This window comes from Salvelinus namaycush, chromosome 2 (assembly GCF_016432855.1).
Source record: "Salvelinus namaycush isolate Seneca chromosome 2, SaNama_1.0, whole genome shotgun sequence".
Lineage (NCBI taxonomy): Eukaryota > Metazoa > Chordata > Actinopteri > Salmoniformes > Salmonidae > Salvelinus > Salvelinus namaycush.
This window is the reverse complement of record NC_052308.1, coordinates 10,497,940-10,520,619: the sequence shown is the minus strand read 5'-3', so window position 1 is coordinate 10,520,619 and position 22,680 is coordinate 10,497,940. Positions and strand designations below refer to the sequence as shown.

General features: G+C 43.2%; 1 protein-coding gene across 2 annotated transcripts in view; it reads right to left on the bottom strand.

Moving 5' to 3' along the window:
- Window positions 1–22,680, bottom strand: part of LOC120058835 (suppressor of tumorigenicity 7 protein-like) — a 35,556-nt gene that overhangs the window by 5,320 nt on the left and 7,556 nt on the right. Inside the window, exons 10-15 of one of the 2 annotated variants that reach the window (XM_039007572.1) lie at window positions 22,262–22,334; window positions 21,921–22,023; window positions 16,840–16,990; window positions 16,611–16,703; window positions 16,350–16,489; window positions 14,689–16,115 (exon numbers count right to left, since the gene is read on the bottom strand). In XM_039007572.1, the coding sequence (XP_038863500.1) occupies window positions 15,975–16,115; window positions 16,350–16,489; window positions 16,611–16,703; window positions 16,840–16,990; window positions 21,921–22,023; window positions 22,262–22,334 (701 nt within the window). In that variant the 3' untranslated portion in view covers window positions 14,689–15,974. Of the gene's footprint in view, window positions 1–14,688; window positions 16,116–16,349; window positions 16,490–16,610; window positions 16,704–16,839; window positions 16,991–21,920; window positions 22,024–22,261; window positions 22,335–22,680 lie in introns of those variants that run through there. The other variant, XM_039007581.1, reaches the window with a different exon arrangement.

Below are 22,680 nucleotides of genomic sequence, written 5' to 3'. Positions count from 1 at the left end.
ACAAGCATACCCATAACGTGATGCAGCCACCACTATGCTTGAAAATATGGAGTGGGACTCAGTAATGTTTTGTATTGGATTTGCCCCAAACATAACACTTTAATTCAAGACAAAAAGTTAATTGCCTTGCCAATTTCTTTTGCTGTATTACTTTAGTGCCTTGTTGCAAACAGGATGCATGTTCTGTAATATTTGCATTCCTTCTTTTCACTCAATTATGTTAGTATTGTGGCGTAGCTACAATGTTGATCCATCCTCAGTTCTCATATCACAGCCATTAAACTCTCTGTTTTAAAGTCACCATCATCGCGAAATCCCTGAGCAGTTTCCTTCCTCTCCAGCAACTGAGTTAGGAAGGACGCCTGTATCTTTGTTGTGACTGGGTGTATTGATACACCATCCAAAGTGTAATTGATAACTTCACCATGCTCAAAGGGCTATTCAAGGTCTGCTCTTTTTTTTTTATCTACCAATTGGTGCCCTTCTTTGCGAGTCATTGGAAAACCTCCCTTGTCTTTGTGGTTGAATCTGTGTTTGAAATTCACTGATCGACTGAAGTATTCATTCAAAAATCATGTTAAACACTATTATTGCACACAGTGAGTCCATGCAACTTGTGACTTAAGCCCATTCTCCTAAATGTTTTTGTAGTTGCCATAAGAAAAGGGTTGAATACCTATTGACTAAAAGATATTTCAGCATTTAAGTTATACATTTGTAAAACAAAAAACAAAAACATAATTCCACTTTGACATTAAGGTGTATTGTCAGAAAATATCTCAAAATAATCCATTTTAAACTCAGGCTGTAAAACAACTAAATGTGAAAAAAGTCAAGGGGTGTGAATTTCTGAAGGAACTTTACATACAGCGTATTCGGAAAGTATTCGGACCCCCTTCCCTTATTCTACATTTTGTTACGTTACAGCCTTATTCTAAAATGTATTCAATGAAATGTTTCCCACATCAATCTACACACGATACCCCCAGTATGACAAAGCAAAAACTGTTTTTTTTATTTATTTTTAGCAAATGTATAAAACTTCAAAATAAGAAATACCTTATTTACATAGGTATTCAGACCCTTTGCTAAGAGATTTGATATTGAGCTCAGGTGCATCCTGTTTCCATTGATCATCCTTGAGATGTTTCTACAACTTGATTGGAGTCCACCTATTCAATTGATTGGACATGATTTGGAAAGGCACGCACCTGTCTATATAAAAAAGGAATTGCACGTAGAGCTCCGAGACAGGATTGTGTCGCGGCACAGATATGGGGAAGGGTACCAAAACATTTCTGCAGCAGTGAAGGCCCCCAAGAACACAGTGTCCTCCATCATTCTTAAATGGAAGAAGTTTGGAACCACCAAGACTCTTCCTAGAGCTGGCAGCCCGGCCAAACTGAGCAATCGGGGAGAAGGGCCTTGGTCAGGGAGGTGACCAACTCGATGGTCACTCTGACAGAGCTCCAGAGTTCTTCTGTGGTGATGGGAGAACTGTCCAGAAGGACACCCTTCTCTGTAGCACTCCACCAATCAGGCCTTTATGGTAGAGTGGCAGCTGGAAGCCACTCCTCATTAAAAAGGCACATGACAGCCCACTTGGAGTTTGCCAAAAGTCATCTAAAGGACTCTCAGACCATGAGAAACAAGATTCTCTGGTCTGATGAAACCAAGATTGAACTATTTGACCTGAATGCCAAGCGTTACGTCTGGAGGAAACCTGGCACCATCCTTACGGTGAAGCATGGTGGTGGCGGCATCATGCTGTGGGGATGTTTTTCAGAGGCAGGGACTGGGAGACTATTCAGGATAGAGGGAAAGATGAACAGAGCAAAGTACAGAGAGATCCTTAATGAAAACCTGCTCCAGAGCTCTCAGGACCTGGGGCAAAAGATTCACTTTCCAACAGGACAATGACACTAAGCACACAGCCAAGACAACGCAGGAGTGGCTCAGCCAGAGCCGGGACTTGAACACGATCATGAGCCAGGACTTGAACACGATCAAACATCTCTGGAGAGACCTGAAAATAGCTGTGCAGCGACGCTCCTTATCCAACCTGACAGATCTTGAGACGATCTGCAGAGAAAAATGGGAGAAACTCCCCAAATACAGGTGTGCCAAGCTTGTAGCGTCATAAGTATTCAAGCCTTCTTGGTTATGTAAATGTGTTCAGTTTTTTTTAAAATTTGTAATACATTTGCAAACATTTCTAAAAACCTGTTTTTGCTTTGTCATTAGGGGGAAAAAATCTAATTTGATAAATTTTTGAATAAGGCTGTAACTTTCCAAATGCACTGTATGAAGTGGATAAAACAGTATGTAAACATAATTAAAGTGACCAGTGTTCAATGACTATGTACATACAGTGGTTCGTACTGCAGCACAGCTTGCGGGCTGCCGCAGAATTCTATGGCATGTTATTTAAGTGTCAGCCATTGTTGCCATTGTTGCCATTAATGCTAGTTAGAGCTAGTTTGACCACCAGAGGGCATCTTTGAGCAGCATTTGACTGTTTTTAATACTGGCTGTACTAGAGAATTTAAAACCTTTTTTTGTAAAAACATAGTATATGGGATTGATTTTAAGGAATTTAGCTTAATTAATTTGATTAATATAATGGTGTTTCTATTCCAAGAAAAACAAAAAATTATACATCTGACAGACAACGCCTGATTCAGTAACACTAAACAAGGATTAGATGGAGGCAGATGTTATAGGAAGAGCCATGGATGTATAGCTGAGGGAAAGGTGGGAAGTATCTGGGCAACTACAGTACCTTTTATTTAGCGAGAAGAAAATAGGAGAATAGGAAAGAGAGAACAAGTTTTAACATGGGGGGGTGGGGGGAAGTGGTGACTGGCTTTCAAAAGTTGGCGCTGTACAACGTGACCGGTCGGGAGTAGCGTACTAAGTGACTTCGAATAAAGGGCAAAATAATCCTAAATAATCCTAAAAGCTCGAAACAGTGCTGAAATAGTTGACTTCACTTTGGGTGTTCCAGTAAGCAACAATTTGTTGCCTTCATTAGCCGACTTTATTCTTAAAAGAACTCCAGAGGAGAAAGGAGCCTTAAATAATTAAACAATAAAGCGATTGAAATCACAATTGCATGTGACTGTTTTTAATATATTGGCCACCAACCAAAAACACAGCATCTACCGTGGTATCCCATTTCCAGCGAGACTATTCAAGCCATCGACTCACTGATGGTTGAAGATGATGAGCGATCGGCAAAGGCAATCTGGAATCACAGTTGAAGAAACTTGAGTGGACTTATGGAAAGGCTCTGTAAGAGATTTTATATATATATATATATATATATATATATTTTTTTTTTATTATTATATTTTCTATTTATTTCCAGAACATTAACCATGTGTGTTCTCTTGTTTTGTACTGTTCTGTAGTTTCGACCCAATGATTCGTGACAAACTGCAAAACCAGTTCGGATTTAAGTATTACTTTTGTATGACTGACGCTTTTAGTGAGAGGTCTAATGCTTTAATATTTAATCATTTCTGCCCTCTGAATTCATATTCATTATATAAATAGGCCCATGATAGATTTATCAAGACCAGACCCCATGTAATGTCATTCAGTGATATTTATTCCCATAGTAATTCGTTATGGATCCATTAATATATTTAAAGTCCCTAAACTCCGCACGAGTCTATTATCCTGCTGATAGTTTAAATAAACATCTGCATTTTGAAAGAGTATTTTTATCATTATTTTATTAACGAACGCATTAAGATGTTGATGAAGAAATACTGTACAGTATATGCTTCACCCCACATTTTGCAGTTGCATGATTTTTGTAGTTAGAAACGTAAAACTTTAGAGTACTTACTACATTGCAAGTTAGTATTTTTTTCCCCACACCTAGCCCGAGCTATCCTTTTGTAAAGAACGTGTCCTGCTAATAGCCCATCATGGAAACGTTGTTTGCACCCATAGGTTTTAGGCCTGCAGTAGGTTATAATAATCCATGCCTTCTGGGAATGTTTAAAAGTCCAAAAGGTATGGGTGGAGTAAGAATTTTGGCAGTCAGAAGTACTAAAATCAACTAATGTTAGCCTTTAAATGCTTTATTATCCAAATGTTTAAAGTGCGTGTGGGCGACGGAGAGCATGCATTTGACTGTTTTTAATATTAGGGCTTTCATGAGGAGCGTAAAATTGCATGTCAATTCATAAACCATATGCCATGGAATCGGTACATTGAAAATATCTATAATGGCACTGCTGTCAATTTTTTGGTCCTTAAATGAAACTGGTATATATTTTTTATTTATCACAATTTTCTTTAACCAATTTTAGTCTTTAATGCAGGGCCGACAGACAAGTTCCTCACTTTTTTTTTGCAACCAACTTTCTAAGGCTTGTTTAAAAAATAACGATATTTTGGAGATGATTTTGTTTCAAGTGAGCAACTGTAATCTGAAAAGGTTAAAAGGCCATTTTTGAACATGGGGTGAGACATTCTTACTAATTTGTCAATAAAGCCAGTTTGTTATTTATTTCTGTTTTAAGAGGGAGAGAAACCAAAAGCCCACCGTTGCTATTTTTCGAAAACTCTAGTGCCAGAGGAGACTCTCAGACCGAAAACACCTCCATTAATTGCCACAGTTTAGACTACCGATAGATCAGCGTTCTAACTCCCCCTTGTGATAGTGTGGTGCAATGACAGAATGCCACCATCTACCACTAACGGTCATAACTTTTAAAGGAAGAAAAACTGTAGGGCAGCAGTCTCTAAGGTGCAGAGCAGAATACCGAGTGGTAGCCAGCTAGTAACAGTGACTAAGTTCAGGGCAAGGTACTGGGCAGAGGCTGGCTAGTGGTGACTATTTAACAGTCGGATGGCCTGAGATAGACTGAAAAACAGCTTCTCTCTGTCCCAGCTTTGATGCACCTGTACGGTCTCCTCCTTCTAGATGGTAGTGTGGTGAACAGACCGTGGCCAAAGTGGCTGAGGTCCTTGATGATCTTCTTGGCCTTCCTGTGACAAAAGGAGCTGTATATGACCTGGAAGGAAGGCAATGCGCCCCCGGTGATGCGTTGGGCTGACCGCACCACTCTCTCCAGGAGAACCCTGCGGTTGCGGATGGTGAAATTAACGTACCAGGCGGTGATACAGCCCAACAGGATCCTCTCAAAGGTGCATCTGTAGAAGTGTGTGAGGGTTTTAGGGGCCAAGGTTGAAGAGGCACTGTTAAGCCTTCTTCACCACTGTCTGTGTGGATGGACCATTTTAGGTTGTCAGTGATGGGCACGCAGAGGAACTTAAAAGATTTTCACCCTTTCCACTGCGGCCCCGTTGTTGTGGATGGGGGTGTGCTCTCCCTGCTGTCTCCTGAAGTCCAAGATCAGGTATTTCGTTTTGTTGACGTTCTTTTCCTGGTACCACTCCGCCAGGGCCCTCACCTCCTCCCTGTAGGCTGTCTCGTCATTGTTGGTAATCAGGCCTACCACAGTTGTGTCGTCAGCAAACTTGATGATTGAGTTGGAGACGTGCGTGGACACGCAGTCATGGGTGAAAAGGGAGTACAGGAGGGGGCTGAGCATGCACTCGTGTAGGGCCCCTGTTTTGAGGATCAATGTGGCAGAGGTGTTGTTGCCTACCTTCACCAACTGGGGTTGGCCCGTCAGGAAGTCCAGGATCCAGTTGCACAGGGCGGGGTTCAGACCCAGGGCCCTGAGCTGAGTGATGAGCTTGAAGGGCACTATGGTGTTGAAGGCTGAGTAGTCAATGAACAGCATTCTGATTTTTTGTGTGTATTTTACCCCCCTTTTTCTCCCCAATTTCATGATATCCAATTACGATCTTGTCTCATCAGTACAACTCCCCAACAGGCTCGGCAGAAGTGAAGGTCGAGTCATGCATCCTTCGAAACATGAGCCGCCTAACTGCGCTTCTTAACACTCGCCCACTTAACCTGGAAGCCAGCCGCAACAATGTGTCGGAGGAAACACCGTTCAACTGACGACCGAAGTCAGCCAGTAGGCGCCCGGACCGCCACAAGGAGTTGCTAGAGCGCGATGAGCCAAGTAACGCTCCCCCGGCCAAACCCTCCCCTAACCCAGACGCAACCCTATGTGACTCCCGGTCACGGCCGGTTGTGACACAGCCTGGGATCGAACATTAACTAGCCTCTCAAAGCACTTCATGATGACAGGAGTAAGTGCTATAGGGTGATGGTAACTGAACTAAATGACTGTCGCTTATCTTGGGTACAGGAACAATGTTAGACATCTTGAAGCAAGTGGGGACAACAGACAAGATCATGAAAGATTGAATAGGTCCGTAAACACTCCAGCCAGCTGGTCTGCACATGCTCTGAGGACGCGGCTTGGGAAGGCAGCCTTGTGAGGGTTAACATGCAATAAATGTCATACTCATGTCGGCCACGGAGAACGAGAACACAGTCCTTGTGAGTGGCGGCGGCCCACGTTGGCGGCTCTGAGTTTTCCTTGAAGCGGGCGAAAGTGGTGTTTAGCTTGTCCCTTTATAATCTGTGATTGTCTGGAGTCCCTGCCTCATACGCCTCGTGTCCAAGCCTTTGAATTGCGACTCCACTTTGTCCCTGTTGTTGCGCCTCGGATTGCCTTATGGAGGGCATAGCTGGTCTGTTTGTACACTTCCATGTTCCCAGTCACCTTGCAGTGGTTAAATGCAGTGGTTCGCGGTTTCAGTTTTGCACGAATGTTGCCATCTATCCACGTTTTTTGGTCCTAATCATGACAGTGGAAACATCCTCTATGGACTTCTTGATGAACTCAGTCCCGAGTCAATGTGTACATCAATACAATTCTCAAAAGGCAGCCTGGATGATTTCCAAGTTCGCATGATCAAAATAATCTTGAAGCATAGATTACGATTGCTCAGACCAACGTTGAACAGTATCTTACCACTAGTACTTCCTGTTTAAGTTTCTGGCTATAGGAGGCGAGGAGCAAAACGGATGCGTGATCTGATTTGCCGAAGGAAGGGGGGGGGGGGGCAATGCCTTATAGCCATCCCAGAAGGGGGAGTAGCAATGGTCATGAGTGCTCGATGAGCGAGTAGCACAGGAGATGTGTTGATAAAATTTTGTTAACCTTTTCCTCTTATTTCCTTTATTAGTCCCCAGCTACTATAAATGCGGCCTCAGGATATGCAGTTTCCAGTTTGCACAAAGTCCAGTCTAGTTCCTTGGGGGGGGGGGGGGAGATATGCACGACCGTGACGATAACAGAATAAAATTATCTCGGGAGGTAATGTGCTCGGCATTTGATGGTGAAATATTCCAGATCGGAAAAACAAAAGGATTTGTGTTCCTGTGCGTTACCACAATCACACCATGAGTTATTTCCTCATTGCATTTTTTTTAATCCTGGTCACATTCTTAACAGTTTGGCCTATCAATCGATCACTGTGGATGGGATTGTCAGGGGAGGAGCAGGATATTTTTGAGAGTCACAGAGTTGGTAGGGTTTCACACCTGTCAATGAATAATTGGGGGTGGGATTTTCAGGAGAGTAGATTAGTAATCTAGTCATTAAAACCCTTTTTCAATATTATTTATTGAGGCAAACCCCCCCCCCCCCCTTCATTTTCATTATTAAAATGTTATGGGGGAAGTCCCATGGGTATACGGTATTACCGGCAGCGCACACAAGGGCCGCTGTTTATTTCCAAACATTTTTACAGATTTTTTTTACTCACAAAGCAAATTTAAGCAGTAAGGATCTTCATCCAGGAGGGGATTGATTGTCTCTACTGTAACCAAGAAGCTGGATTTTGCAAGAGAGTCACTTAGCTAGCAAGTTAGCAAAGCAAATGCATAGCTGGAGCCCTGAGCTGGAGACAACTATCTTAGATTTGCCAAATCATTTAAGGTAGGGTGTAGCACCCCCCCCCCCCCCCCCCCCCCCAAGCTTTAGGGTGCCCCAAACGGTATTGAAAATCATACCGTTGGTATTTCAAAATGTATATGGTATACTGCCCAAGCCTAACATATACACACACTCCTTAATGAAGTAGAGGAAATTGTGCAAAATACAGTCTCAACCTACAGCGACAACACCACACAATATGATAACATAGGCTATTCTTTATGCCTAGTACAACAATAGGAATGTATAACGTCTATACTTCATGTTAACATATCGGCCCAATTGAGCATGGTTTTTCACATTCAGGTAGACAACATTATAGACTGAAAAGTTGTGACTGCAAATTTTCATCCTGAGTGTGGTCTTCATACTTTCCTTGCTGAAGTGTATTTTGGCAAACTATTTGCTTGCGTTTATAAAAACAAGCCTTTTGGTAAACATTTCAATAGTTCCAGGTCTACAGACACGTCCACCCAGACACAAGCAGAACAGTGTGTAGTGACCAAACGCATAGCTGGAGTTGGAGATAATTTATTTGGCACACCTAAGATAGTTAAGCAAGGGCGTAGCACGGACCCCTCAAGCTTTAGGGCGCCCCAAACGGTATTGAAAATCATACTGTCTGTCGGTATTTCAAAATACCTCGGTATACGGTATATACACGGTATACCGCCCAAGCCTACACACACAATCCTTAATGAAGTAGAGGACTGTAATGAGGAAATTGTGCAAAATACAGCGACGACACCACACAATATGATAACATAGGCTAGTCTTTATGCCTAGAACAACAACTGGAATGTATAATGTCTATAATTCACACTAACATATCAACCCAATTGATCATGGTTTTAAGATATCAGCTTAATTGATCAAGGCTTTAACATATCATCCCAATTGATCATAGTTTTAAGATATCAGCTTAATTGATCATGGTTTTAAGATATCAGCTTAATTGATCATAGTTTTAAGATATCAGCTTAATTGTCATGGTTTTAAGATATCAGCACAATTGATTATGGTTTTAAGATATCAGCCCAATTGATCATTGTTTTTCACATTCAGGTAGACAACATTATAGACTGCAAAGTTGTGACTGCAAGTTTTCATCTGGAGTGTGGTCTTCATACATTCCTTGTTGAAGTGTATTTTGGCCAACTATTTGCTTGTGTTTATAAAAACACGTCTCTTGGTAAACATTTCAATAATCAGAAATCTACAGACACGTCCACCCAGACGCAAACAGAACCGTGTGTAGTGACGAGGAGTCAGATGTTTCAAAGTGTTTAAAGACACTCAATCAGATAAGATTTACAAAGAAACAACTTTCTCTTTCGTCATATCACTCAGTCACCTACAGTGCCTTGCAAAAGTATTCATTCCCCTTGGCGTTTTTCCTATTTTGTTGCATTACAACATGTAATTTAAATGTATTTATATTTTTTATTTAATGTAATGGACATACACAAAATAGTTGAATTTGGTGAAGTGAATGTAAAAAAATTACTTGTTTCAAAAGATTATACGAAATAAAAAACAGAAAAGTGGTGCATGCATATGTATTCACCCCCTTTGCTATGAAGCCCCTAAATAAGATCTGGTGCAACCAATTAGCTTCAGAAGTCACATAATTAGTTAAATAAAGTCCACCTGTGTGCAATATAAGTGCCACATGATCTGTCACATGATCTCAGTATATATACACCTGTTCTGAAAGGCCCCAGAGTCTGCAACACCACTAAACGAGGGGCACCATGAAGACCAAGGAGCTCTCCAAACAGGTCAGGGACAAAGCTGTGGAGAAGTACAGATCAGGGTTGGGTTATAAAAAATATCAAAAACTTTGAACATCCCACAGAGCACCATTAAATCCATTCTAAAAAAAATTAAAGAATATGGCACCACAACAAACCTGCCAAGATAGGGCCGCCCACCAAAACTCACAGACCAGGCAAGGAGGGCATTAATCAGTGAGGCAACAAAGAGACCAAAGATAACCCTGAAGGAGCTGCATGGCTCCACAGCGGAGATTGGATTACCTGTCCATAGGACCACTTTAAGCCGTACACTCCACAGAGCTGGGCTTTACGGAAGAGTGGCCATAAAAAAGCCATTGACTTCTGAAAAAAATAAGCAAACACATTTGGTGTTCACCAAAAGGCATGTGGGAGATTCCCCAAACATATGGAAGAAGGTACTCTGGTCAGATGAGACTAAAATTTAACTTTTGGCCATCAAGGAAAACGCTATGTCTGGTGCAAACCCAACACCTCACATCTCCCCAAGAACACCATCCCCACTGTGAAGCATGGTGGTGGACACATCATGCTGTGGGGATGATTTTCATCGGCAGGGACTGGGAAACTGGTCAGAATTGAAGGAATGATGGTGCTAAATACAGGGAAATTCTTGAGGGAAACCTGTTTCGGTCTTCCAGAGATTTGAGACTGGGACGAAGGTTCACCTTCCAGCAGGACTCTAAGCATACTGCTAAAGCAACACTGGAGTGGTTTAAGAGGAAACATTTAAATGTCTTGGAATGGCCTAGTCAAAGCCCAGACCTCAATCCAATTGAGAATCTGTGGTATGACTTAAAGATTGCTGTCTACCAGAGGAACCCATCCAACTTGAAGGAGCTGGAGCAGTTTTGCCTTGAAGAATGGGCAAAAATCCCAGTGGCTAGATGTGCCAAGCTTATAGAGACATACCCCAAGAGACTTGCAGCTGTAATTGCTGCAAAAGATGGCTCTACAAAGTATTAACTTGGGGGGGGGGAATAGTTACGCACGCTCAAGTTCTGTTTTTTTGTCTTATTTCTTGTTTGTTTCACAATTTAAAAAAAATGCATCTTCAAAGTGGTAGGCATGTTGTGTAAATCAAATGATACAAACCCCCCCAAAATCTATTTTTAATTCCAGGTTGTAAGACAACAAAATAGGGAAAATGCCAAGGGGGGTGAATACTTTCGCAAGCCACTGTACATCTGAAGACTGAAAACAACATCCATCCTCCATAAGATGGAGAGAGTTACAAAGCACACATTGAATTAGGCTAGTCTCTACTGACCAACTGCCACCAATGATCTACAGAATAGGTAGCCTTTTTTTTGACAGTATGATGGTATTTTATGTTTTTTTAATAATAAAAGTTCTAAATTTGCTTTATGAGTAGTGTGACCCTAGGGTGGCAACACATACATTCTAAGTGATTTCAAATGGGTCTTTCTCCATTCTGATTGTTTTATACTGTTCAATTCAATTTCCTGCATTTCCATACATTTTTGCATTTACTGCACTTATTTGAGGTAATTTTCACACTGCCATGTAGGGCTGCACGATATGGGGAAAAAACGAGGCCTTATTTTTAACCAAATATTGCAATTGCAATTTGACTTGCGATTTAGGTCAAAACACTTGGGTGAACTGTAGGAATCATGGAAATTCTAATTCTGTAGTTAGAATATAATAGTGGGCACTTTGAATACAGTGTTGTTTGACATGACAATGAATGAAAATGCCAGGCAGGAGTTATTGTGACAGGGTAGGAACCAACGTGATCATCAATGTTTCCTAGGGGACACTATAATCTTTGTCTGTATTATCTAGCTACGTTTGCTCTGACTCAGTACATTTATTAGCTAGCTAGCTAGCCAGCTAACTAACGATTAGATTTAGCGGCTAACACGATTTAGCTTAGCTAAGAAAAGACAAACTAGATGTTTGCAGATGTAAGAAACAAAGTGTAATTATAGAACGCTTGTGGATTTATATTAAGCAAATGTCATCAAAATTGTTGCATGTGCTTCATTGACGATGCAGACTGAACGCAGGTGTCTGGTGGTCAAGCAACAACAAATGCGCTCCTTGAGTGATAGGGGGCGGGGCTAAGTATGTGAGGAAAGCGGCATGGAGAGCTATTTTTTTTTTTTAATGTTTTTTATTTAACCTTTATTACTAGGCAAGTCAGTTAAGTAAAACATTTTTACAATGACGGCCTACCCCGTCCAAACCCTCCCCTAACCCAGACAATGCTGGGTTAATTGTGCGCCGCCATATGGGACTTCTAATCACGGCGGGTTGTGATTCAGCCTGGAATCGAACCAGGGACTGTAGTGACGCCTCTAGCACTGAGATGCAGTGCCTTAGGGCTCCCGAGTGGCGCAGCGGTCTAAGTTGTAGCAGTGTAAACAATAAAAATGGACGTTACACATGGCATATCACATTTAACAAACCAAACATTGAAATACAGTTATAGAAGGTAAAGTAAAAACCCAAACCGGTCCGTGCATCAATACCGGTATATAGTAAAATACGGTATACCGCCCAGTCCTAGTTGAGGACAGCTATGCCTACCATGTAGTGTGATTAGGAGTAGATTACAGCTGTCATGTAGTGGGAAAATAGGAGTGAATAAGAGGAAGCCAGGGAGAGGTTAACCTCAGAGAATGGTGGGGGCCTGGCCGTTCTTCCCTCCAGCCTCTGAGGCTTTCATGTAGTGCCTCTATCTGGCCCTTACACAAACCAGGCTCTCCGCCGCGCTGTAAAAACCAGACTCTCCGCCGTGATTTAAAAACCAGGCTCTCCACTATCTAGAGGTAGCCTTTCCCATAACAAAAGTCTGAGCATGAGACGGTCTCTGAGGGCTTGCTTTTACCCAGGCTAATAGCCCTGCTGTGTAAAGTGAGAGCTAATAAACAGGGCCACTGTAAACAGAGGATTAGCCTAGTGTGAGAGAGGGCCTAGCCAAAGAAGCTAAAAACAGAAACACAGAGTCTGCCACACGTGTCTTATGAATACATAAGAAATGGGACTAAATCACATACATCAAAACATGTTGGTCTCATGTTTCATGAGCTGAAGTAAAATATCCCAGAAATGTTCCATACCCACAAAAAACATTTCTCTCCAGTTTTGTGCACAAATTTGTTTACATACCTGTTAGTGAGCATTTCTCTTTCGCCAAGATAATCCATCCACCTGACAGGTGTGGTATATCAAGTGCACCTTGTGCTGGGGACAATAAAAGGCCACTAAAATGTGCAGTTTTGCCCCACAACACAATGCCACAGATGTCTCAAGCTGAGGGAGCGCGCAATTAGCATGTTGACTAGAATGGAATGTCCACCAGAGATGTTGCCAGAGAATTTAATGTTCTTCATTTCTCTACCATAAGCCGCCTCTCCAACATCGTTTTAGAGAATTTGGCAGTACGTCCAACCGGCCTCACAACCGCAGACTACGTGTAACCACGCCAGCCCAGGACCTCCACATCCGGCTTCTTCACCTGCGGGATCGTCTGAGACCAGTTATCCGGACAGCTGATGAGAATTTCTGCCTGTAATAAAGCCCTTTTGTGGGGCTAAAACTCATTCTGATTGGCTTGGCCTGGCTCCCCAGTGGGTGGACTTTGCCCTCCCGGGCCCACCCATGGCTGCGCCCCTGCCCAGTCATGCGAAATCCATAGATTAAGGCCTAATGAATTTATTTAAATTGACTGATTTCCTTATGAAATTGTTGCATGTTGCATTTATATTTTTGTTCAGTGTATTTCCAGCAACCAACCTAGTCATGACTGTTGTAAAGTTCTGCCTACGGCCTAGTATGAAATGTAGTCGTAATGCTAAGGCGGCATTGGCACGCACTAACTACGCTCTTAAGCTCTTGATGGTTGCTAGGCAGCGCCCGCTACTACTATCCTCCTGCCAGTTCTAAACTTTGCAAGGCATGTCACTTCACCCGTCTCTTCGCATAGTCCAACACTTGCACTGTTTTCTTAACCACAATTGGATGGATCCATAAAGAATTACTTGGGGAATAAATATCACTGGTTGACGTAAATATTGGAATGAAGTAGGCGAATGCAAGTGGAAGGAATGAAGTAGGCGAATGCAAGTGGAAGGAATGAAGTAGGCGAATGCAAGCGGAAGGCAAATTGTTGTGTAATGAATCTCCCAAAGTCATCCACATGTTATAATACATTTGAAGCAATAGCCTGCCAGTGTGTTCACTATTTCAGCACCATTTCCTGCTGCTTTTAGACAAGTGTGGAGAGTCATCTTGATAAATCAATCAATGTCAGATTTGTATTTTTACTGAATCTCTGTTTGGATATAGGTTAGGCTACAATTAGGCTGTGGAAATGTCGAGTTGGCTCATTCATTAGCACTGATCAGAACATTTTGTCAGCATGTTATGTAGTTTAACAAGTGGATTGTTTTTCACTTCACTCACAGCCGCTTAGTAGCCTAGGCCTACACGCGACCAAAAGCCTGTACTTGTCTTAATCAATCAATGGGATTTTTTTTTTTACTGATTCTGCATCTGTATATTTGGTTAATTTTCTGGCTGGCAAACAAGTGGAGGTGGTAGCTCATCTATTTCTTTACTCATCTATCGCTGATCAGAACCATTTAGCATGCAATAATGTAGTCTTAATCAAGTGTAGGCCTATTATTTTGCTCGATCTCGTAAAGGCAACTCCAAAAGCCTGCAGAGATTGTGGAATAGAAACACGACTCAAATGCTTTTCAAAATATAGATTGCTATTATTTTCTATTGGTATCATGATATTCTCAATGTAAGACCCTACGCCTGCTCCCTAACAAAGTGAATGCGAGGGTAGGAAACAGATGAAATGTGGATTTAAAAAAATGTAAAGCATGGGCTTGTTTCAAAATATCACTTTTTTATATGACAGCGGTTCCAAATGTTGCCGTGACACAAAAGTTGTGTGGGAAAAATATGATTTGTATTTTATTCTGTTATATTTCATTATATTCTTAACCTATTATAAAATATATGTGTTTTGACTGTGATCAGGGTAGCCTAAGTGTGTCTTGTCTGTTTAATGAACAAAATTCTTTAAAAAGTCTGTTATCATTCAACGTGACACGACTCATTTTCATGCAAGTTTATTCATTGAAAAATTAGTTAGATGTAAAATTGCCCGACTAAGATTTCTTGAGTTATCTTAGATGAATTCTGAATATTTTGAGGACGTGTATACTGGCTATGGCGCCTCAAACTGGACAAACAGTAGTAATGCAGATTTTTCTCATTTTTCAAGCAAAGGTCTTTTTACGGAGTATGTGAGAACACTCGTTGGGTTCGGCTAGCCGAGTTCAGCTAGGCGCCAGACTAACTGAAGCATGCTGATGCCTTTAGCCTGTTGTCGTAGTGACAGGCACTATCATCCAGAAGCTGAACCTCCACATTCCCTGGAGACCCTCCTGACAGGGTGCGGCTCTGTGGAAAACTGGCATCATCAAAGCAAGCTACATTCTCAGGTCTGATATACTATCCAAGTACAGTGCTGCTGAACAGAGGTGTTGTTCGCCTGTTCTGAACCAACATTTCCATCTTTCCCACGAGACTTGGAACTGACAATGCAAGACTAGCCTGTTAGACTATTACTATCCTAGATCTGAACTAGTACCCAGAGTGGCCCTCCTAGCTGTTGATCTTTGGATGGTCTTCAAGTCCTGCTATCCAATACAGTGAACTGAACTACTAACTACCTGGCTGGGACAGAGCTTAGTTGGAGATGCTGCTTCTGTGCTGTGACATTCATGGAATTTTGGAGGACAGTTATTTGTCAGTCAAATGACCGCAGGTCACCGTTATAATTGTCAGTTTTTTTTAATTTAAGATGCACATTTTCCCCCCCACCTCCACTCTTGACTGCAGGGAGGGGGACGTTGCCTAGGAAACCAAAGACTTGATTGCTACAACACCTTGCTTGCTTCAGCAAGGAGCAACACATTTTCATCACGTTGTAAAGAGACCATGTTACCGCGGAAATGGACTCAACCGCACAAATTTCCGGCCATCCCGTCGTCAGTCAAATGCTCGTTCCAGTTTATTTTTTTCATACCGGTTATGACGGTTATTTATTTTCATTATGGTCTTCATCCATAATTGTCAGATACACAATTATACGGTAATTGTGCCATCCCTATTCTGCGCCAAGTCATACAGTACTCTTGAAATCTACAAAAGGATATGGTTAGGCTACATTTCATTCTCAAACCTTGGAGACAAAACAGACCCATGAAATAAGATATTCAATCATACAAGATTTTGGCTATATTGCTTAACTGTGGTGCACAACAAGTTGATGGAGAGCAGCAGTTGAGGTGTAGGGAGTAAATGTGCAGTGAAACACACCGGCGCCTCGACCACCAGACCCAGGCATCCCATGAGCCTCGTTGTTGACAGAGACGAGAGGCAGCGACTACACCAGAGGTCAACCGGGTCAGAGTACATAATAACATGCATACAACCAACGGTGTATAAACCCTGGATTGCTGATGCTATGTGTATTTGGCAATGAGAGGCACTGAAGCCATGCATACATGTCTTAATAATTGAATTGTTCCCATTAAAACTCTAAATTCTAATTTAAACAGATCCAGTCCAATATCAAACAATTATTCTAGGATCAGTGGAAGAGAAGTGCAGGACTTACTGCTTTGACAAAGACGCCCATGAGCTCAGGGAACTGGTGTGTGAGCATGGCCAGCATGGCAGTGAAGGAGCAAAGGCCCGCTGTGAAGAGGATGAAGAAGGGAAGCTCTTTCTTCGGGTACACAGACACCTCATGGAAGGCTGCAGAAGAGAAGGAGAGTGAGAGAGGTGGGGTGGGGGTAGAGAGGCACATATCATGAGTGGACAGCAGAATTGACCATTGCATTGAGTATACTGTATAGTAGTGACTTATCCTACATACTCGGCAGCAGTTCCCGATCTGCTGTTTCTGTGCACCCAGGGTAGGGGTAAAACAGGTGACCCTTCTCTAGAGGGTAGGGAATTATCCGAAAAGCTGCAGGAGAGAAATGCATTAAAAAAACACATCAATGACTTTTAATGCGAGTACATAATCCTTTAACTAAATCAACCAATTAATCAATTAACCCACTAATTCATCAATCAATCAATGTCCTACACCTAGTACGTACTGCCTTCCCAGGTGCAGTGCAGCAGGTTTAAGGCTCCCTCGGCCCTCTTCCAATGCTGCAGGTGAAAAAAGGCGTAGGCCACCGCCTCGCTGTCCCCCCTCTTCAGGATGTGTTCTGGAGGCAGGATCAGACTCTTCATCTCTAATAAATACTACAGTCAGAGAGGGAGACAGGATCAGACTCTTCATCTCTAATAAATACTACAGTCAGAGAGGGAGACAGGATCAGACTCTTCATCTCTAATAAATACTACAGTCAGAGAGGGAGACAGGATCAGACTCTTCATCTCTAATAAATACTAGACAGAGAGCCAGGATCAGACTCTTCATCTCTAATAAATACTACAGTCAGAGATGGAGACAGGATCAGACTCTTCATCTCTAATAAATACTAGACAGAGGGAGACAGGATCAGACTCTTCATCTCCAATAAATACTAGACAGAGATGGAGACAGGATCAGACTCTTCATCTCTAATAAATACTAGACAGAGATGGAGACAGGATCAGACTCTTCATCTCTAATAAATACTAGACAGAGATGGAGACAGGATCAGACTCTTCATCTCTAATAAATACTAGACAGAGATGGAGACAGGATCAGACTCTTCATCTCTAATAAATACTAGACAGAGATGGAGACAGGATCAGACTCTTCATCTCTAATAAATACTAGACAGAGATGGAGACAGGATCAGACTCTTCATCTCTAATAAATACTAGACAGAGACGGAGACAGGATCAGACTCTTCATCTCCAATAAATACTAGACAGAGATGGAGACAGGATCAGACTCTTCATCTCTAATAAATACTAGACAGAGATGGAGACAGGATCAGACTCTTCATCTCTAATAAATACTAAACAGAGGGAGACAGGATCAGACTCTTCATCTCGAATAAATACTAGACAGATGGAGACAGGATCAGGCTCTTTATCTCTAATAAATACTACAGTCAGAGATGGAGACAGGATCAGGCTCTTCATCTCTAATAAATACTAGACAGAGAGAGACAGGATCAGACTCTTCATCTCTAATAAATACTACAGTCAGAGAGGGAGACAGGATCAGACTCTTCATCTCTAATAAATACTAGACAGAGAGCCAGGATCAGACTCTTCATCTCTAATAAATACTACAGTCAGAGAGGGAGACAGGATCAGACTCTTCATCTCTAATAAATACTAGACAGAGGGAGACAGGATCAGGCTCTTCATCTAAAAAATACTAGACAGAGGGAGACAGAATCAGACTCTTCATCTGTAATAAATACTACAGTCAGAGAGGGAGACAGGATCAGGCTCTTCAACTCTAATAAATACTAGACAGAGAGGGAGACAGGATCAGACTCTTCATCTCTAATAAAAACTAGACAGAGAGGGAGACACGAAAGTAACACCATTAGATAACATTAAGGTCAAAGGCATTTACATCATAGTTATTTAGCAGACACTGTGTGTGTGTGTGTATGGCGGCGTGGCTGTGGCGTGGCTGTGGCGTTAATCCCCTCTGAACTGGTCCCCTGGGCTGTGGAGGCCGCGGGGGCCATTGGCGTTGGGCCTGCTGGATTCCCAGGCCGCCTGCTTCACAGGACTATGAGTCTCAGTCTGACACTTTGGGAAGGTTACCATAAAGCTAATCCTGTCTAATCCCCCCCATGGTCACAAGCTCAGCCAACCAGCCAGCCCAGAGCAGAGCAGCCCAGAGTCGCCCAGAGCAGAGCCGCCACGCTCGCCTGGGGCGCACCCAGGGGCAGGAGAGGGAGACAAGCCCCAACCTTCTGCTCTGCTCTTCTCTCAGGGACAGTTAGGTGGTGGTAGCTAGCTGGCTACAGTGTGAATGTGGTGGTGATGGGTATGCTTGGATAAGTGTTCAAATGTGTTCTGCACACACCACTCCTCACTGCTGTGTTTTATTTGACTGCCAAGTCGTGCAACTCTCATGTCCTCTCCAAAGTTGAGTCTTTAACGTGGGTCAGCATATACTGCAAACGGGTGCTGGTCATTCTCTATACTGCTGCGAGCAGCACCTTTACCCAGGTATCCCAGTGTTTAATAAGAGGGTAGAGGTGATGTTAACCAAAGCATTTGACTGGCAGCTGTCCTGCCTGGCATCTCCTGGCATAAGGGTGGGTAACACCCCCCTAGCCCATCCCCAGTCACCTCTTTGATGAAGAGATTGCGTTTCATTGACACTCGCCTTTTATCTTGAAACACTGATGAACTGGAGTTTAACTCATAAGCCTCCCTCAGATTTTAATCTTCGGCATTTAGCACAATGGAACACCTCGACAATAATGACATCCTCTAGCCATCGTCTCATTGGCTCACGGTGCTGGTGAGGATACAGATGACCTCTGAGGCCATCTACCATGTTAGGTCACCCTCAGGCATCTGTGGACAGTACAGGACAGATGCCGAATAGGAGAATGATATTGACCATAGACACTGATCTTAGGTCAGTTTTGAATGGTTCCATCCGATGATTAGGGTCTGGTGAATGGAAGCTGATCCTAGATCTGTGCTAAGGCTTCTTCCTACTAGAGTCAGTCTATAACTACTACTCTCGGTCTCAGGTGTTGTGTCACACCTGCTACTACCTATGTGAAGCCTCCATCCCCCTGAATCCTGAACAAGGCCAAGGTGGCCATCGCCACAACACAGGCTACCAGGCACAAAGCAGCACACTCCAAAGGCGCGAGGAATTGTTACCACAGGAGTGTGCTAAATTTAAAACACATTCAGGTGTCCTTAACACATGACCAGCAGGCTGCCCTCAGTCCGGTTGCTCAACCTTTCTACCGTACCTTGGGGTAGGGGGTAGAGAGCGCATGAGAGAGGGGGAAAAAGAAAGGGGGGAGAGAGACTGATTGGGAAAGACAGGCTAAAGAGAGGTGGAGCAAGCTTGGCGGTTGAGCACTGAAACAGCTGGGTGTGTGGAGCATTTAGTGCCGTCTGTTCATGTGATGTAGCGTGATGTCCATATATAATCCCTTCGGGCCTGCTGCGATGCTGGCCCTAACACTGAACCAGAAAACCCAGAAATCTTGCCTTCATTACACTGCCCTTCCCAGGCTGGCTGGCTAGCTGGCTAGCTGGGGGGCTTGCTGGCTAGCTGGGGGGCTGGCTGGCTAGCTGGCTGGCTAGCTTGCTGGTGGGGGGGGGTTAGCTGGCTGCTGAGGGGTCACGTTGCCAAGGGCAAGAAAGGAATTGGGGGGGATGGGGAGGGGGGTTCTTACTCGTTGATTGAAGCAGAGAATGTGGGGAAGCTGCTGGGAATGGAAGCCCACCCACAACAGAGCCAGAGCAGCTCGCTCCAGTCCAGTGAACCACTGGTATCTGTGTGTGAATACTGGCTGCTGGGCAGAAAACAGCCCACGCCAGGCATGCCTCAGGCTCTACGGCTACAGGTGCACACACTGACCATTTAGACCGACATAGACAGTGCTCCCCTGTGAAAGAGATACAGAAGATCTCAATGGGACTCAACTTGATAAATAAAGAAAGACAGGTCTGACACAAATAAATGGAAGTAATCCCACTAACTGCGAAATTTCAGTCAACAACAGCCAAAAGCTTTCACTATAAGAACATTAGTGGAGTCAATGAGGTGAGTTGACACGGTGAGGCCACAGAACGTGCTTCACTCCCGAGAACACTCCGACCGACACAACTCTTTACAGGTCGTCACATCAACAGCGCTGCATGTCAGCGGCCATTTTGACAGCACAGCTGAGTTCCTCCTCCTCGGGGTGTCTCGGACTCAGAGCTCAGCCGGTCTGTCTGCCTGTCTATTATGAGACGTGAAGCCCATGTGAAAGACTGAGGGAGAGGCTCTGCTTCAATGGGACAGAGATTGACAGATAGAAGAGATTAGTCTCTCCTACCTCAACGGTCTAGGGTATCACCAGTTGAAAGCAGAGGTACTGTAGATGTGAACTATCTCTGGGATCACTACTTTATAGTCTGACCCTCCCTGTGTGTATGTCAACGCCGTAGCGGGGGGGCAGCAGTGCCCCTGGGGGCGGGTGACACTCAGGATGAGGGCCCTGTCATCAAAGCCTGGATCAAAGAGCTGAGTTTCCCCCTGTCTGCCTGTGACTACCACACATTGCAGCTCACACACACACACACACACACACACACACAAGGAGCGCACAGGATACAACACACACAGACTACATTTTGCTGTAGGGGGTACTGCGATCTGTGTGTGTGTGCATATGAGTGAGTGTGAGAGAGAGAGTGTGTTTTAATATGGGACATCCAAGCCTAATCCCTGTGGGAAGAGATGTGCAGGAATTGTTTCTGTCCGTCTACTGCAGGGAGATACATCAGAGAGGCAGGGGCCCCTTGTCGTCGCCCAGAGCCCAGACAGATGCATGATCAGGGAGGGTGCACTTCCTGTTCAGTAGGTAGAAAACGTTTTGAAACTGGGGATGTACTACCTGACCTTGTGCAATAATAACACAGATTTGTATTTTCCATTGCAAAAGATTTTGCTACAATGTGCCATACTGAACACGACCCAGATCTCACTATGAACTCTTTAGTCCACTGATGGATAGCCATGACAACGGAATAATAATTAGACTAATATTGTCTCCTTTAGTAAAATCCACTAAGTGTATGGTACCATGTTCTTCTGTGCAGCAGAGAGAGTAGAAGTGGCTCACAGGTCCAGTCCTGACTACAGCAGCTACGTTTACTATGCAGTGCAATATTGACACCCACTGGCTAACATAGGTCACTACAGGTAATACAGTGGAGCAAAGTCAGCTCGCTTCAGGTTGAGAAGTTGATCTCTGCAGCCATCATTCAAGAGGAGTATGGCGTACAGAGACAACTAAATAGCTATCACCTGTGTGTGTAAAATATGAGACTTTGCTCAAATAAAGCAAACTGTATATACAGACAATGTCGTATATCAGTCGTGTTAACCCCACCATTGGTTCAGGTCTGGAGTTAGATAGGATACGCTAAGATGATCCTAGATCTGTACATTTCTCCCCACTAATGGTTAAGGTTAGGATTTGGATTGGGTAAACTGATACTAGATCTGTGACTGAGGGTCTGGACTGACCTTTGGCACATGTGGGTTAAACTCCACGGCTCTGTGTATAGCCTCCACAGCGTTCATCTCTGCAGTGCTCAGGCCCCGCCGGGATGCTGCCTCAGGAGAAAACCTGATAGATAGAGAAAGAGAGAGAGAAGACACACCCATGGTAAGACACAGGAGTCAGGACAGCTTTAAGGAGGAAATATCATGCACAAATAGGGGGTTTGATGTCACACAAACAAGTCTTAAAGATTAGTCTGACCTATAAAGACCGATGCATCCATGTCAAGTATAGATCATACTGTTTGTCTATATCTTAAAAATGTTACATTAAATCACATTTCTGTCTTTCCACAGGGACATACTTCTCTGATACAGCCCGTGCTTTCAGCAGTGCAGATGTGTAGCATATAGTGGCTGACTTTGGCAAGCTGATATCTACAACGAGAACACATGACGGTTATTTCACTTTAAACTCAAACGAGGAGTCTGGAAATCATGAGTATCAAAATCAAATTTGTCACATGAGCCAAATACAGCAGGTGTAGACCTTACTGTGAAATGCTTACTTACAAGCCCTTAACCAACAATGCAGTTCAGATAATAGAGTTAAGAAAATATTTACTACATAAATTACAGTTAAAAAAAACAAAAACAATAACAAGGCTATATTCAGGGGGTACTGGTACCGAGTCAATATGCAGGGATACAGGTTAGCCAAGGTCATTTGTACATGTAGGTAGGGGTAAAGTGACAAAGGACTGGTTCAAAGTTGTAGTAGTTA